Below are 12,709 nucleotides of genomic sequence, written 5' to 3'. Positions count from 1 at the left end.
GGCGGAGGAGGCGGCGCGGCAGGCGCCGAGGGGGGGAGCTGGGACGGCTGCGCCGCGCGGGTGCGCGCCTCGGCGGAGCATTACGGCGCCCGCTCCCCGCTCCCGGCTCCGCCAGCGCTGAGGAGCCATGGCCGAGCGCCGCGCCTTCGCCCAGAAGATCAGCAGGTAGCGCGGCCGCGGGGCAGAAAGCAGGGGCGCGGGGGGTGCGCATGGGTCCCGGTTCCCCGGGCCGGGAGAGGGGCGGGCTGCCGGGCCCGGCCGACGCCGAACGGAGAAGCAGGGGGGTGGCCACTGCCGCGCCCCTGATGGGGGGCGAGCGGGCCCGGCGCGGCCCCGCCGGTCCCCGGCCTTGGGGCTGCTGACGGCACCCGCGCGGGCCGGGCCGAGCCGCGCCGGGCCTGCCGCCAGTGGCCACCTGGCAGGAGCCGCCCAGGCCGGTGCCGCGGGGCTGCGGCTCCCTCCGGGGCTGCAACAAAGGGGTGAGGGGATGCGGCCCCGTCCGGGTGCCGTGTCCGCCCCGCGCCTGCCGCTCCCCCGGGGAAGGGTAAAGGCAAGGAGGAGCAGCGCTGTCTGCTCCAGCGCCTGGTGAACAAAGGCCGGCCGGGCGCATTGTGCAGCCCCCTCTGGCCGTACAATGGGCGGCCCCGCGCTCCCGGCGGCGCGGCCAGCGCTTTCCTGTCGGTGCGGGGGTGCCGGAGCCTGGCCCGGCCCTGCCCACGTCCTGGTGTCCGCTGCGGCTCCGGCCCCGGCGGCTGGGAGCCCGCTTCGCCTTCCCTTCGCCGCCTTCTGCGGCGGGCAGTGCCGGGGCGGGCGGCCGGAGCCCTCTCCGGGGACAGCAAGCCTGGCCGCCCGCTTGCCTGCTGCCTGCAAAATGGAGAGAGGAGTTGTCTGCCTGCCTGGTAAGCGGCTGGTTGATGTGGGCACAGCAGCCTGGGTGTGCAGAGCTGTCTGAGGCTGCAGCCTTAAACGTCCTTGTATTTCACGAAGTTCCGTTTTGTTTAAAGAGGAATATTTCTAGGACATCACCTCCCCATAGCAGGTTTCCGTAGCTCTGTATTCCGTGCTCGGCATGTGGGTCCAGGTGGGAACCACGGGTTTGGCTCTTTCGCAGGTCAGCAGTTGGTGACCATAGTGCCTGTCTCCTAGATCTAACCAGGGAGCAGGGTGAAAGAGGGAACCATCTCTTCAGTTGGCGCTGCTCAGGAGGCTCTGGTCAGGAGTGTCAGGAGTGACATCTTCATGCTGCTGAATGAGAAAGATAGAAATAGTTACAGAAGGTGTAATGGAGGAAAAAAAAGAGGTTGAAGGAAAAGGCTGGGTAGGAGGTAGAGGGGTGGTATCGATGCCATCATACTCAGCCTCTGAAGACTAGTGAAAGCACTCCTGTTCTCTTAGGGTTCTTTGCAAACTTTGCTGTGCACCCGCCAAGGGTTAATGTGACGGAGCAAGGTCTAGGAAGTGTCGAGAGAAGGATTTGTTGCCAGACCATTTGTCCTGGTTCTCGATTGTAGTCATAGAAGTAGTCACATGAGCGCCAAGCACTAGAAGTGAGAGCACAGAAGTTCTGCACCCCTGGCAGGAAGTTGGAGAAAATGGCCCTGGGGTGACCACTGAGGGTGCTGCCTGCATCAGGCTCTAAGCTGGCAGCAGGACAGATGTGCCACCGTTGTGTGCCTTTTGAGCCGATCCCCTCGATGTGTTTTCAAACCAACCAAGGAGCAGCGGGGTGTGTCCGTGCGAGCAGAGGTGGTCTTTTCCACACGTCAGATTCATCCGTGGTGTTTACTGCTTTTGTGGGTTGTGCCTGCAGAAAAGACCTGGGTGCTCTGCAGTGAGGTCAGCTGCTCCCAGAGTAGGGCTCTTGCATCTCCAACACTTTGTGTTATGCTTGCTTATAGGAGTGCTGCATTTCGTTCTGGGATTTCCCATGACATTGTGTCTGAAGAAGTCTCCTGCTGCACATCCAGTGCACGCTAAGGCAATGATTCGTGAGCAGAAGTAGTGTTGGACCTAGAGGTGCCCAGACTGAGCTGTAGCCTATCTCATGCTGACAGGGAACACACTGCTGCAAATGTTGCTGCTTCAGAGGATGAGAGATTCAAGCAAGCAGCATAGGGAAGTCCCAGGAGCTGTGTTGTTGGCTGCTGGAAGCCCTCCCCATTCCATTGCTTAAAGTTGACTCGATCCCATCACATTTTCATGCTCTGCCCTTGGTTTGGCTTACTCATCGAGGTAGACATAGCATTTGTCTTATGCACAGGAAGTAACCATGCTGCTCTTGGTTTGCCTGAAAGCATGCCATTCAAATGGGGTGTAGTTCAGATCCACGAAGGTGAACTGCTTGAAGACCTATCTAGCAAGCAGGTGCAAGCTTCTAAGCTGGTTAGCACGGGAGTGGTGGAAAAGAAAGATTGGGCTCAGCTGCTCTGTTTCTGAGGCCACAGGTGTGGGTGGTCTTCACAGCCTTTCTTCAGCCAATCTGGTGCACCTGAGGGGGTTACAGGCAAGTCCAGTGCCATGCAGTGTCTGTTCATTATTGCTGGAATCTCTAAGTGCTTGGGGATAGCAGTTCTCAGTGACTGCTTGCAGCGTGTTCAGGATCTCTTCTTAAGGCTGCCTGTTGCAAGGTATCTTTTTGACAAGGACCTGCTGCATTCTTGTTGCAAGGCTTTGCGCTGGGACAGGTTTTTAGCCTGAACTTTGGTCATCACATGTACTTAGTAAGAGGAAGCTCTTGAGTTGAACTTACTAAAGTGGGTTAATGATATGTTAAATGTGTTCTGGAATGGTTAATTTTTAATGGGAGATATATTTGGAATAATTTTAAAATTAAACTGTAGTTGAACCTGTCCTTCTGCAGCATCACCACAGCTCTCTAGATGCATGCATGCAATGTAAGAACAGAGGTGCTTCTGTTTGGTGCCTCTCTTCAGCTCATAGGGTCTTTGTGGGGCTGGAAGAGAGCTGGTGGCAGGCAGAATCCACACCAACAGAGATAAGGTTCAGTCATTAAGCTGTCTCAACCAGTCATTATTTATTCCTGAGGAACCAGTACTCACTCTGAGCAGGGCTGGCTGTCCAGTACTGGCCAAGCTGAGTGCTGTGTCTGGCCCCGCTGAGGGTGTGCTGCGCTCTTCCCACCAAGCACTTACCCCTTCATGGGTGAGTGCTTCATATTCCCAGTTGCATTATCCCAGTATATTTTCTGAGCATGGAGCTGCCTGAAAGTGAAATAGTATGTGGAAGCAAAAAGGAAAAAAGTCAGTGCTGAGGTCCTGATTGTCCCTGTAGTAGAAGCCTGCTGTGTCTCATTGCTCTGGTCATTCTAGGGACAGGTGGAGGAAGAGATGTGCAGGTATTTCAGATTCAAATGCAGAAAAAACAACAATCACCCTTTAAGCATCATAGATAAGACAGAGTGTATCAGAGTCTTTATCTGTTGCAGTCAGTGCCTGTGCTTTTCTCCATGGGCTTTTGCTCTGTAACCCAACTAATTCTGCTTCTAACCCCCCTGGTTGATCTTCCAAACTCACCTTGCACGTAAGGCAAACTCTAGGATAAGGTCGAGGGGTGGAAAGGAGGTGGAAGGGTTGTAGGGAGCCCCTCCTGAGGACTCTGGCTTCTGGGAGGGCTGCTGTGTTTCTCTATTACTTTTAACTTGTCTATAGCTGCATATATTGTAAATATCTTCTTGCATGTTGTGCTTAGCTGTAAGTATAAAGCTTCATTCCCCAAGTGCCAGCCAGCTGAGTCTAATCTGGGTGATTTCATAAGAGTGGGGGCAGGGGGGGAGCAGGGAACTCCCAAACAATCACAATCACAGAACATACCCAGTTCAGGCAAACTCTCATAGCCTTTTGCATCACTGACATGTGAGCCCTACATCTCATTGCTTTTGGATCATCCTGAGATGGAGTTATCCAGGGAACCCACCACCTCCATGGTCAGACCATCACCATTTTGAAAGTGTCTTTCCATGGAAAGAGTTTTGCTTTTCAGACATGAAATACCAGAGCTGCCTTACCATCTATTTTGCTCTGCATTTCAGCCCCACACCAAGCCCACAGTGTGATTTTTCTTTTTGAATGCTAGTCTTTATTCTCTTGCAGAGAATTTTCAGGTTTCCTGTGCCCAGCTTTTGATGGAAGAAATTGTTTTCACCTGTGTGGGTCCAGCCCCTACCGAAGTGCTTGCATGTGAACAGGAGCCTCATGATACTATGAGGAGCTTCTGTCTGCAATGGCACTGGGGGACCTTCAGCAGAGCCCTGCCTGAAAATGGTCACCCTGCTGTTAGGCATTCAGTGATCTGGAAATTCCCCATCATCCAAGGCTTTTATGCTGCATTTGGACAGATTTCTGGAGTAATCACAGCTTGTTGTCTCTTTTGGTTTTAAACTGAGGGGAAAACGCTTCTGCTTGTTGCATTCAGAACTAACATCTTATTTCTGCTGAAGCTCCCTTTACGCTGATAGGGTACTGTAAAAGGTGACTTGGGAAGACTACATTTACATTTGTGTTCGTTTAGAGGCCTTTTACATTGCCTGAATGGATGTGTCAGGGAGACTGACAGCTGCCTTTGCTCTGCCTCGGGGTAAACTGGGATGGTGTGAAACCCTCACCCACTGAAACCGATAGCAGAGCTGTCACTGGCTTCCACCAGCGCTGGATTGGGCCAGAACTGTAGCGGTCACAGCAGGATATTCATTGCAGTTTGTTCTCTTCCCACATCCAGATGTCATTTACCCTGTCAAAACACCATCAGAGATAATTGAAAATATTTTTAACAGAGGCTTCAGAGCAGCTTTTTCCTGTTCTCCAAAAGTCACATTGTCTGCCCTCGTTCAGCTGTTGTGGATGTCTTGCTCAGGAGTCGCAGCACTCTGGCGATCATAGAACCACAGAATGGTTTGGGTTGGAGGGGACCTCTGAAGGTCATCTAGTGCAACCCCTTCTGCAGTAAGCAGGGGCATCCTCAGCTAGATCAGGTAGAGCCCTGTTGAGCTTCACCTTGAATATCTCCAGGGATGGGGCCCCAACCGTCTACCTGGGTAACCTGTCCCAGTGTTCCGCTACCCTCATGGTAAAGAACTTGTTCCTAATATCCAATCTAAATCTGCTCCCAAGAACAACTTTGACTGCTTAAAGCAACCATGAAGGTAGGGAGAGCAGTTCCTCTCCAGAGCTCTGCTACAAAGCTCTTTGTACAAGGAATTGTTTGGTTGGGCTTTTTTAACATGAGATGTGACTTTGATCTCTCCTCAGGAATTCAGTCCTGTGGTGATTTTCACAGCAAGCTGTCTTGGGAACTAATTCCCTTTGCTGCATCCTAGGAGTGATGCTTTCAGCTTTAATAATCAAACATTACCAGAAGAGCACCCCAGGCAGCATTGTCTGGTGTTTTCTGGTTTAATCAATGGTAAGGAAAAAGGGAACATGTTGTTGCTCATCTTTTGTGTTAATTTAAGAACGCACATTTGCCCTGCAGCAGTCAGGATCAGGCTGGGCTATTGCCTTAGCTTTGGGTTGTAAGTCAAAGCAGAAGGAGCTCGCTCCAAAGGGAACAGGACCTCAAGTTTAGGAGTAAGGCTGCATTCAGGGCATGGCTGAAGTGGCAGGGTAGCTGAAGGCCAGAGCTCTCCCTTGAGCAGGTTCCTTCATCCTCTTCAACACGTGCCTGGTGACTCACGCGGTGGTTCAAGCCTGAGAGAGCAGACCTGCAGGCAGCAGAGCACAGGTGGAGCACAGAGCAACCGAGGGGCAGGTCATCTCAACTGCAGCAGCAAGCCTGGAGCAGACCTGCAGGCAGCAGAGCACAGGTGGAGCACAGAGCAACCGAGGGGCAGGTCATCTCAAGCGCAGCAGCCAGACAGTGCCACTTGGCTCTGAGGATTTGGGTGCAAGTGTTGAGTGGAGCAGGATAGATGCCTCCAGCCGTGTGCAGGGTTGTAGCCCAGCGAGCTGGCTGAACAAAGGGGGCTGCTTTCACTTTAACAAGGGCACTATGTGCGTGGAGTTGCTCTCCCTCGGCAGTGGGTTGTGCAGATGCCTCACTGTACCAGGCTCCTTCTCAAGGGGCAGAGGCTCGCTGAGTGTGGAGCCGCCGCACGTGACACCAAGATGAAGAACAGGCAGGAGCTGCAGTTCTGTGCTTAGCAGGATGGGGAGAGGCAAACAACTTGCATTGCTCTTTCAGAACTGGGAGTGCTGTGGACAAGAGACTTCCTCAATTCCACCCAGCAGATGACCCAGATGACTGTGAGGAGGGGATAGGGTTTAACCTTGCTTGGCATAACTGGGCAGGTCTCGCTGAGCCTTTTCTTGGGAAGGCAAAATGGAAGGGCTGATATTTCCAGTGTGCTGCTTAAGCTAAAAAAAAGAACAGTTTTTGGATTTGGCTGGCTAGGCTGCATAGAAACAGAAATGATTTTTGTGAGTGGTGAAGTGGAAGTGCAAACAAATGGTTTTGTGTTGTTTGCAGCTCAGAGTATTTTGAGAGTGACCAGTCTTGTTTTGCTTTAGAAGCCAGTTCCAGGGGAATTTTTTTTCCTCTTCCTTCTTTGTTGTTGTTTTTTTTTTTTTTTTGCTTGTGTGTGAACCACACACACAATAATTAACCAGTGAAGAGGGTCAGAAAGGAAGTGACATGGGAAGATGTATTTTAAACACAGACATTCATGAGGCTGTGGGCTGTAATTACTGGAATGTTTGCCTAAAGATCCCAGGTTACATGTTGAATAGAGGGTAGCTGTTGAAAGAGGCAGGATTTTTATTTGTCCTTTGAATTATCAGGAGCTTTAATGACTCTTTTTGCCAAATGGATTCATTTTTTGGTCCCTTTTGTTTGGAGACTGCTTTGAGATTTGACTTTCCTGGTTGAGTTTGGTGTAGCATACTGTTTAACCCAAGCTGGTTTAGGGAGCATAGCTTCTAGTTAGAAATAGTGGTCAGGGTTCTGACGTGACATGATCTCACCAGCCACGGCTAGGTGGCATTTGTGGTGGACAAACAGCTTTTGGAACTGAAGGAGGAGAAGGCAAGTTTATTGCCAGCCTTAGGGAAACTGAACCTCTGTCACCATGCAGGGAGAAAACAGTCCTAAAAGTAGTCACCTGAGGCTTTCTCTCAGTAGGAGAGTGCTGGTTTGGTTCTACAAAGCCCTGCTTAGACCTTACTTGGCTGAAATGTAGTGTGCTAACTGGAACAAAGAGAGCAGAGAAGAGCCATTGTGGTGGTCAAGAGAGCGGAAAGCCTGTTGCAGGACTTGATCTCACTTAGCCTTGCAGAAGGCTGGGAAGGGGATGCCTTGTGAGTAGGAAGGAGTAGGAGAAAGGCTGTTGAACCTAAGTGATGATGCTGGCACAAGCCCCAGTGAGTATAGATTACCCATAAATACACTTGGTGATCAGATTACGTGAGAAGATGGTTTCTAAATGTCAGAAGGGGAGATGGTGTGAATGAAGTGATACAGTAAGGGTGGCCAAGGAGAGCTGTGGATTATGCTGCAGGCTTACAGTAAGCACTAGTGAGTCCTGCATACTTCACTCAGGAATTTGGAGGTCTAGACAGTAAGTCAGTGACTTCATGTGGGGAGAGGTTTGTCTGATAGTTGTGAACGCTGGAGAAGTAGGACCACTTAAGACTTGAAAAGAGTGATGGTGTCTTGGTCGAATGCATCAGAGGTTGTTCAGTTCTGACTTTCTGTGGTTGTGCTGCAGGGGAGTTTTTGATATCCAGCAAGGTGGAGCAGCCACCCATCTCCTAGCACATAGCCCGAAGTCCTGCTGCTCAGTGCTACCCTTCTGTTTTGCCCTGTTTCTTCCCCTGTTGCATCAAATGACCTTTTCTGTGGGGATGATGTTGGGCGTTGTGATAACATCTGTGCAAATTCATAGTGCCCTTGAGCAGCGCTGTGATTGCCACTGAGCTTGCTGCTGCTTCGAGTTGGGGTACAAAGTGATTGTAGCTGGAATGGGGCTATGCTCCAAACACAGCACAGCTGAGGCCAGCACACAGAAGGAGAACAGAAGGAGAACCTCTCTTCAGTCTATCACAGTGCTTTTCGTGGGTTCACAAGGAGATAGATACTCCATGCAGAAGCAGCAAGCACTGACTAAAGTGGCTGGGCACCAGCTGTGGTTTCACAGCTGGGGACAGGTTTCCTCCTCTGGCTATACTTTCCACCTGGAAACAATGTATGTCACTTGAGAATGGGGAAAGATAGTTAGTTTATCTGTGTGAAATGTGAGGTCTGATTTTTTCCTGCCAGCCATGCAGTGAAAGGCTCTCTTCTGCATGGCATCAGGGATCCCACAAAATGTGCACCCAGAGAGGGGTTTTAAAGCAGGGATTGTCTGCAGGCCAGGGGCAAGCTTTGAAATCTTACCAGCCACAGCTGCAGTGTTGTCCATTGTGGTGCCTTCCATCTTTTCCTGGGTGTGCTTGGGGCATGCATGGTTTGTGCTGCTCTCTGAGTGCGTGCCTGTGCCTGGTGGGAGGAGGGCGATCAGATAGCCTGCATCTTGTCCCGCCCCAGCAGGAGCTGTTTGGTCTGCTCTGGGAAGCCACCCTCCACACTTAAAACACAGTCTCCTGTGGATTAAGGCAAACACAAAGCCAATTAATTCTTGCAGCTAGAATGAATGAAACTTCTTTTATTATCCCTTCTGCAGTCCACTTTTCTAGGAGACAAAATAATGCTTCCTCTGGCTAATCTTACTCCCATCTTCTGGCCTGAGGAAACACCTGCTCTCCATGGTAGGCTTAGTTGCCCCAGCTAGTTGCCTTTTATAGTTCCTTTCTTATTCATTGGCACCAGTTGCCTCCATGTGCCCCCATACTGTCCCAGCAGTCCCAAAGCTGGGAGCCCACCCTCATACCAAGTTTTTGTGCAGTGGAGATTTAACCATCTTTACCTGACAGGATTTAGCAGCTCTTTCACCATGCTAGAAACACAGCACATCCCCCTGAGTGAGGGTTAGCTTTGATGCTGTTCCCAGAAAGATGGCTTAATACAACAGGGAAAAAAAATCAACCTTGCAGCTGCTTCTTCTGTCTCCTTGGAGCTGGAACTTTGTTTTGGGACACAGAGCGATCTGCAGTGCTGTGACACTGTGAATGGTAGGTCAGTAGTGGGCTTGCCACTAATAAATTGGTGGCTGGTCCTGGCGAAGAGCACTCCTGTGCTGGTAAGGTCCTGCAGACCAGGGGGAGTCAGCAGCTTATCAACAAAACACTTTTTTTGTAGTGTAAACAGTCTGGGATTTTGGATTGATTTGGAAACTAAACCATTTCCACTGTACTCTAAAGCTGCCCCAGCTCTGATGCTGAGGTGGGCTGCAGCTTACTGCTGGAACACTGTGCTGGTTGTGTTGTGGCTCTTTGTTAAGGTAGCTTTTGACTGTCAGTGTTTCCCTCTCTGAGGTGCTCTTCTGCTGAGATGTTCCCTTGCTGGGGCTACCTAGCCCTTGTGTTTTCAGGTTTACCAGTGAAAATGGGCTTACAGAAAACCCTAGAGGGGCACAGTGTGGAATTTACCCTCCAGGCAGGCATGGAAGGGTTGATCTGCTTATCCTTCTGGTGAGATTAGTTGCCCAGTGGTGGGATTTCTCTGTAGCAGAGCCCATAAGGCATTGTTCCCTGCTAACCAGTTGCTAGTTACCATAGTCCCACCACTACCTTTCCTACGTGAGGGGGGAACCACTTTTGTGTTCTGATCTGTTTGGTCATTCCTCATGTACTGTCTTCTAGATGTTTCTACTCACCCTGCATGGAATTGCTTTTCTGGTCCTCAGTTGGGTGTGGGAGGGATTGGACAGGAAATCTGGGGAAGGGATGTTGTATATGGGCTTGTAGTGATGGGGTGAAAGGGAATGGATTGAAGCTGGAAAAGGGGAGATTGAGACTGGAGATTAGGAAGGATTTCTTTACAGCAAGGGTGGTGAGACACTGGAACAGGTTGCCCAGGAGGGTTGTGGATGGCCCCTTCCTAGAGGTGTTCAAAGCTAGGTTGGATGGGGCCTTGAGCACCCTGGTCTAGTGGAAGATGTCTCTGCCCATGGCAGGGGGCTTGGAACTGGATGATCTTTAGGGTCCTTTCCAACCTAAGACATTCTATGAATGCCTGAATCTATGACTTCAACTCTATGATACTGGGTGGATCTCATCTCTGTGACTGCGAAATCCAAACCTAGGCAAGGGATGAGAAAGCAGAAAACAGGAGCAGATGTGTGACCAGACTCGGGACCTCTGAGGGGTGCAGGGAGCTTTCCTCAGTAGGAGCTGGAAGGAGCTCTCTGGGAATGAGCTTGTTTGTGCTCAGGGTCACACACATTTTACTGCCACAGATGTGCAGAAAAGAGCATTTCACAAAAGGGAAAAAAAGCAATAGCTGCTATGAACATCACAGAGTCACAGAACATCAGGGGCTGGAAGGGACCTCGGCAGCTCATCCAGTCCAGCCCCCTGCCAGAGCAGGATCACCTGCACCAGGTCACACTGGAATGCATCCAGGCGGGTTTGGAGCATCTCTCCAGAGAAGGACTCCACCTCCAGCAGCCTGCTCCAGTGTTCTGTCACCCTCACAGGGTTAAAAATTCCTCCTCAGGTTTACATGGAACTTCCTGTGCCTCAACTTCCACCCCTTGCCCCTTGTCTTGTTGTTGGGCATCACCCAGCAGAGCCTGGCTCCAGCCTCCTGGCACTCACCCTGCACATATTTATGAACATTGATGAGGTCACCTCTGAGTCTCCTCCAAGCAGCAGAGCCCCAGCTCCTTCAGGCTTTCTTTGTAAAAGTGCTGTTCCATTCCCTTCATCATCGTTGTGGCTCTGCATTGTGCTCTTTCAAGCAGTTCTGTGTCCTTGAAGTATGTGGGGCCCAGAACTGGACACAGTAACCCAGATGTGGCCTCACCAGGGCAGAGTAGAGGAGGGAGGAGACCCTCTGTCGACCTACTAACCACAGCCCTTCTAATACACCCCAAAATGGCCTTGGTCCTCCTGGGCACAAGAGCACACTGCTGGCTCGTGGTCAGCCTATGTTGAATATGTATGCTCAGGTTTGTGAGGATATTGTAACTGCAGGGATTTCATCCACAGGCTCTGTTCTCACCACCTGGTGATGCTCACATGAAGCATTTGGTTTTGTTCCTAAAGCCTCTCTGGTTCTCCCTTCCCCTGGGATTCCTTCACAGAGGTAATGCTGTCCCCATCTCATTTCAGGACTGTAGCTGCGGAAGTCAGGAAGCAGATCTCGGGGCAGTATGGAGGCTCTCCTCAGCTTCTCAAAAACCTCAACATTGGAAGCAGTGTCTCTCATCATACCACTGTAAGTAATGCTTGGGATGTGGAAGGGCACACAGCAAGCTCCTGCCAAAGCTGGCAGCTCGTGGCTTGGACAGTCACTCTGATTGGGGTCAAGAACTGGCTGCAGGGTCGGGCCCAGAGAGTGGTGGTGAATGGTGCCACATCCAGCTGGCAGCTGGCACCTGTGGTGTGCCCCAAGGATCAGTGCTGGGCACAGCCCTGTTCAGCATCTTTACTGATGATCCAGACCAGGAGATTGAGTCCAGCATCAGTGAGTTTGCAGATGCCACCAAGCTAGGAGCAGGTGTGGATATGTTGGAGGGTAGGAGAGCCCTGCAGAAGCACCTTGCCAGTCTGGATGGGTGGGCAGAGGTCAATGGGATGAGATGGAACGAGGCCAAGTTCAAGGTTCTACACTTTGGCTACAACACCACCAAGCAGCACTACAGGCTGGGGACAGAGTGGCTGAGAGCAGCCAGGCAGAGAGGGAGCTGGGGGTGCTGGTGGATAGTAGCTGACCATGGTAGGCTGAGGTAGCTGGGAGTGTTTAACCTGGAGAAGAGTAGGCTCAGGGCTGACCTCATTGTTGTCTGCAACTCCCTGAAGGGAGGCTGTAGCCAGGTGGGGTTGGTCTCTTCTGCCAGGCACCCAGTATCAGAACAAGGGGACACAGTCTCAAGCTGTGCCAGGGGAGGTCTAGGCTGGATGTTAGGAGGAAGTTGTCAGAGAGAGTGATTGGCATTGGAATGGGCTGCCCAGGGAGGTGGTGGAGCTGCCATCCCTGGAGGTGTTGAAGCCAATCCTGGCTGGGACACTTAGTGCCATGGTCTGGTTGATCGGCTAGGGCTGGGTGATAGGTTGGTCTGGCTGATCTTGGAGGTCTCTTCCAACCTGGTTGATTCTATGGTTCAATGGAGGATGGCCATGTGGTAAAAATGGGAGCAGCAGGAAGCATGGTGGTGCTAGCAGGCAGGGAGGTGTAAAAGAGCAAGAAAGAAGAAGTTCCTCTGTTTTATAGGGGGCTTGACAGGAAGTGGGAGTGGGCTAAGCACTACACCTGGGGTCACGTTCAGACCCACCCCCGGGGAGGAGTCAGGAGGACCTGGGGTCATGTTCAAGACCACCCCCCAGAAGAGTTAACTCTTTACAATCCCAGAGCAGCCTGGACTGGACATTAAATTCCACATTCGTGTGTGGTTCTCCCCATGAAGAGCTCTTTGCAAGCACATGCTCTTCAGCTAGCTGTCTCCTTGTGTTTCTTCTCCCTCTGGAGAGTGGGACCACAGTGGTTATCAACTCTTCAGAGGTGTTTTAAATGTTATTGGGGAAATTGAGTGTGGTTGTTCCTCAGGAATGTCTGTTTACTGGCAAACTTACAGGCCAGTTTGAAGAGCAGATGAAAT

The 12,709-nt window shown here is 51.3% G+C and overlaps 1 protein-coding gene across 17 annotated transcripts in view; it reads left to right on the top strand.

Moving 5' to 3' along the window:
* Nucleotides 1–9: 9 nt before the first annotated feature.
* Nucleotides 10–12,709, top strand: part of DOCK7 (dedicator of cytokinesis 7) — a 143,911-nt gene continuing 131,211 nt past the window's right edge. For all 17 annotated transcript variants that reach the window (XM_064146995.1, XM_064146994.1, XM_064146991.1 and 14 more), the window contains exons 1-2: nt 10–165; nt 11,223–11,328. In XM_064146995.1, the coding sequence (XP_064003065.1) occupies nt 128–165; nt 11,223–11,328 (144 nt within the window). In that variant the 5' untranslated portion in view covers nt 10–127. The remainder of the gene's footprint in view (nt 166–11,222; nt 11,329–12,709) is intronic.

This window comes from Pogoniulus pusillus, chromosome 8, assembly GCF_015220805.1.
Source record: "Pogoniulus pusillus isolate bPogPus1 chromosome 8, bPogPus1.pri, whole genome shotgun sequence".
Classification (NCBI taxonomy): Eukaryota; Metazoa; Chordata; class Aves; order Piciformes; family Lybiidae; genus Pogoniulus; species Pogoniulus pusillus.
This window is presented reverse-complemented; position numbering and strand designations above follow the sequence as displayed.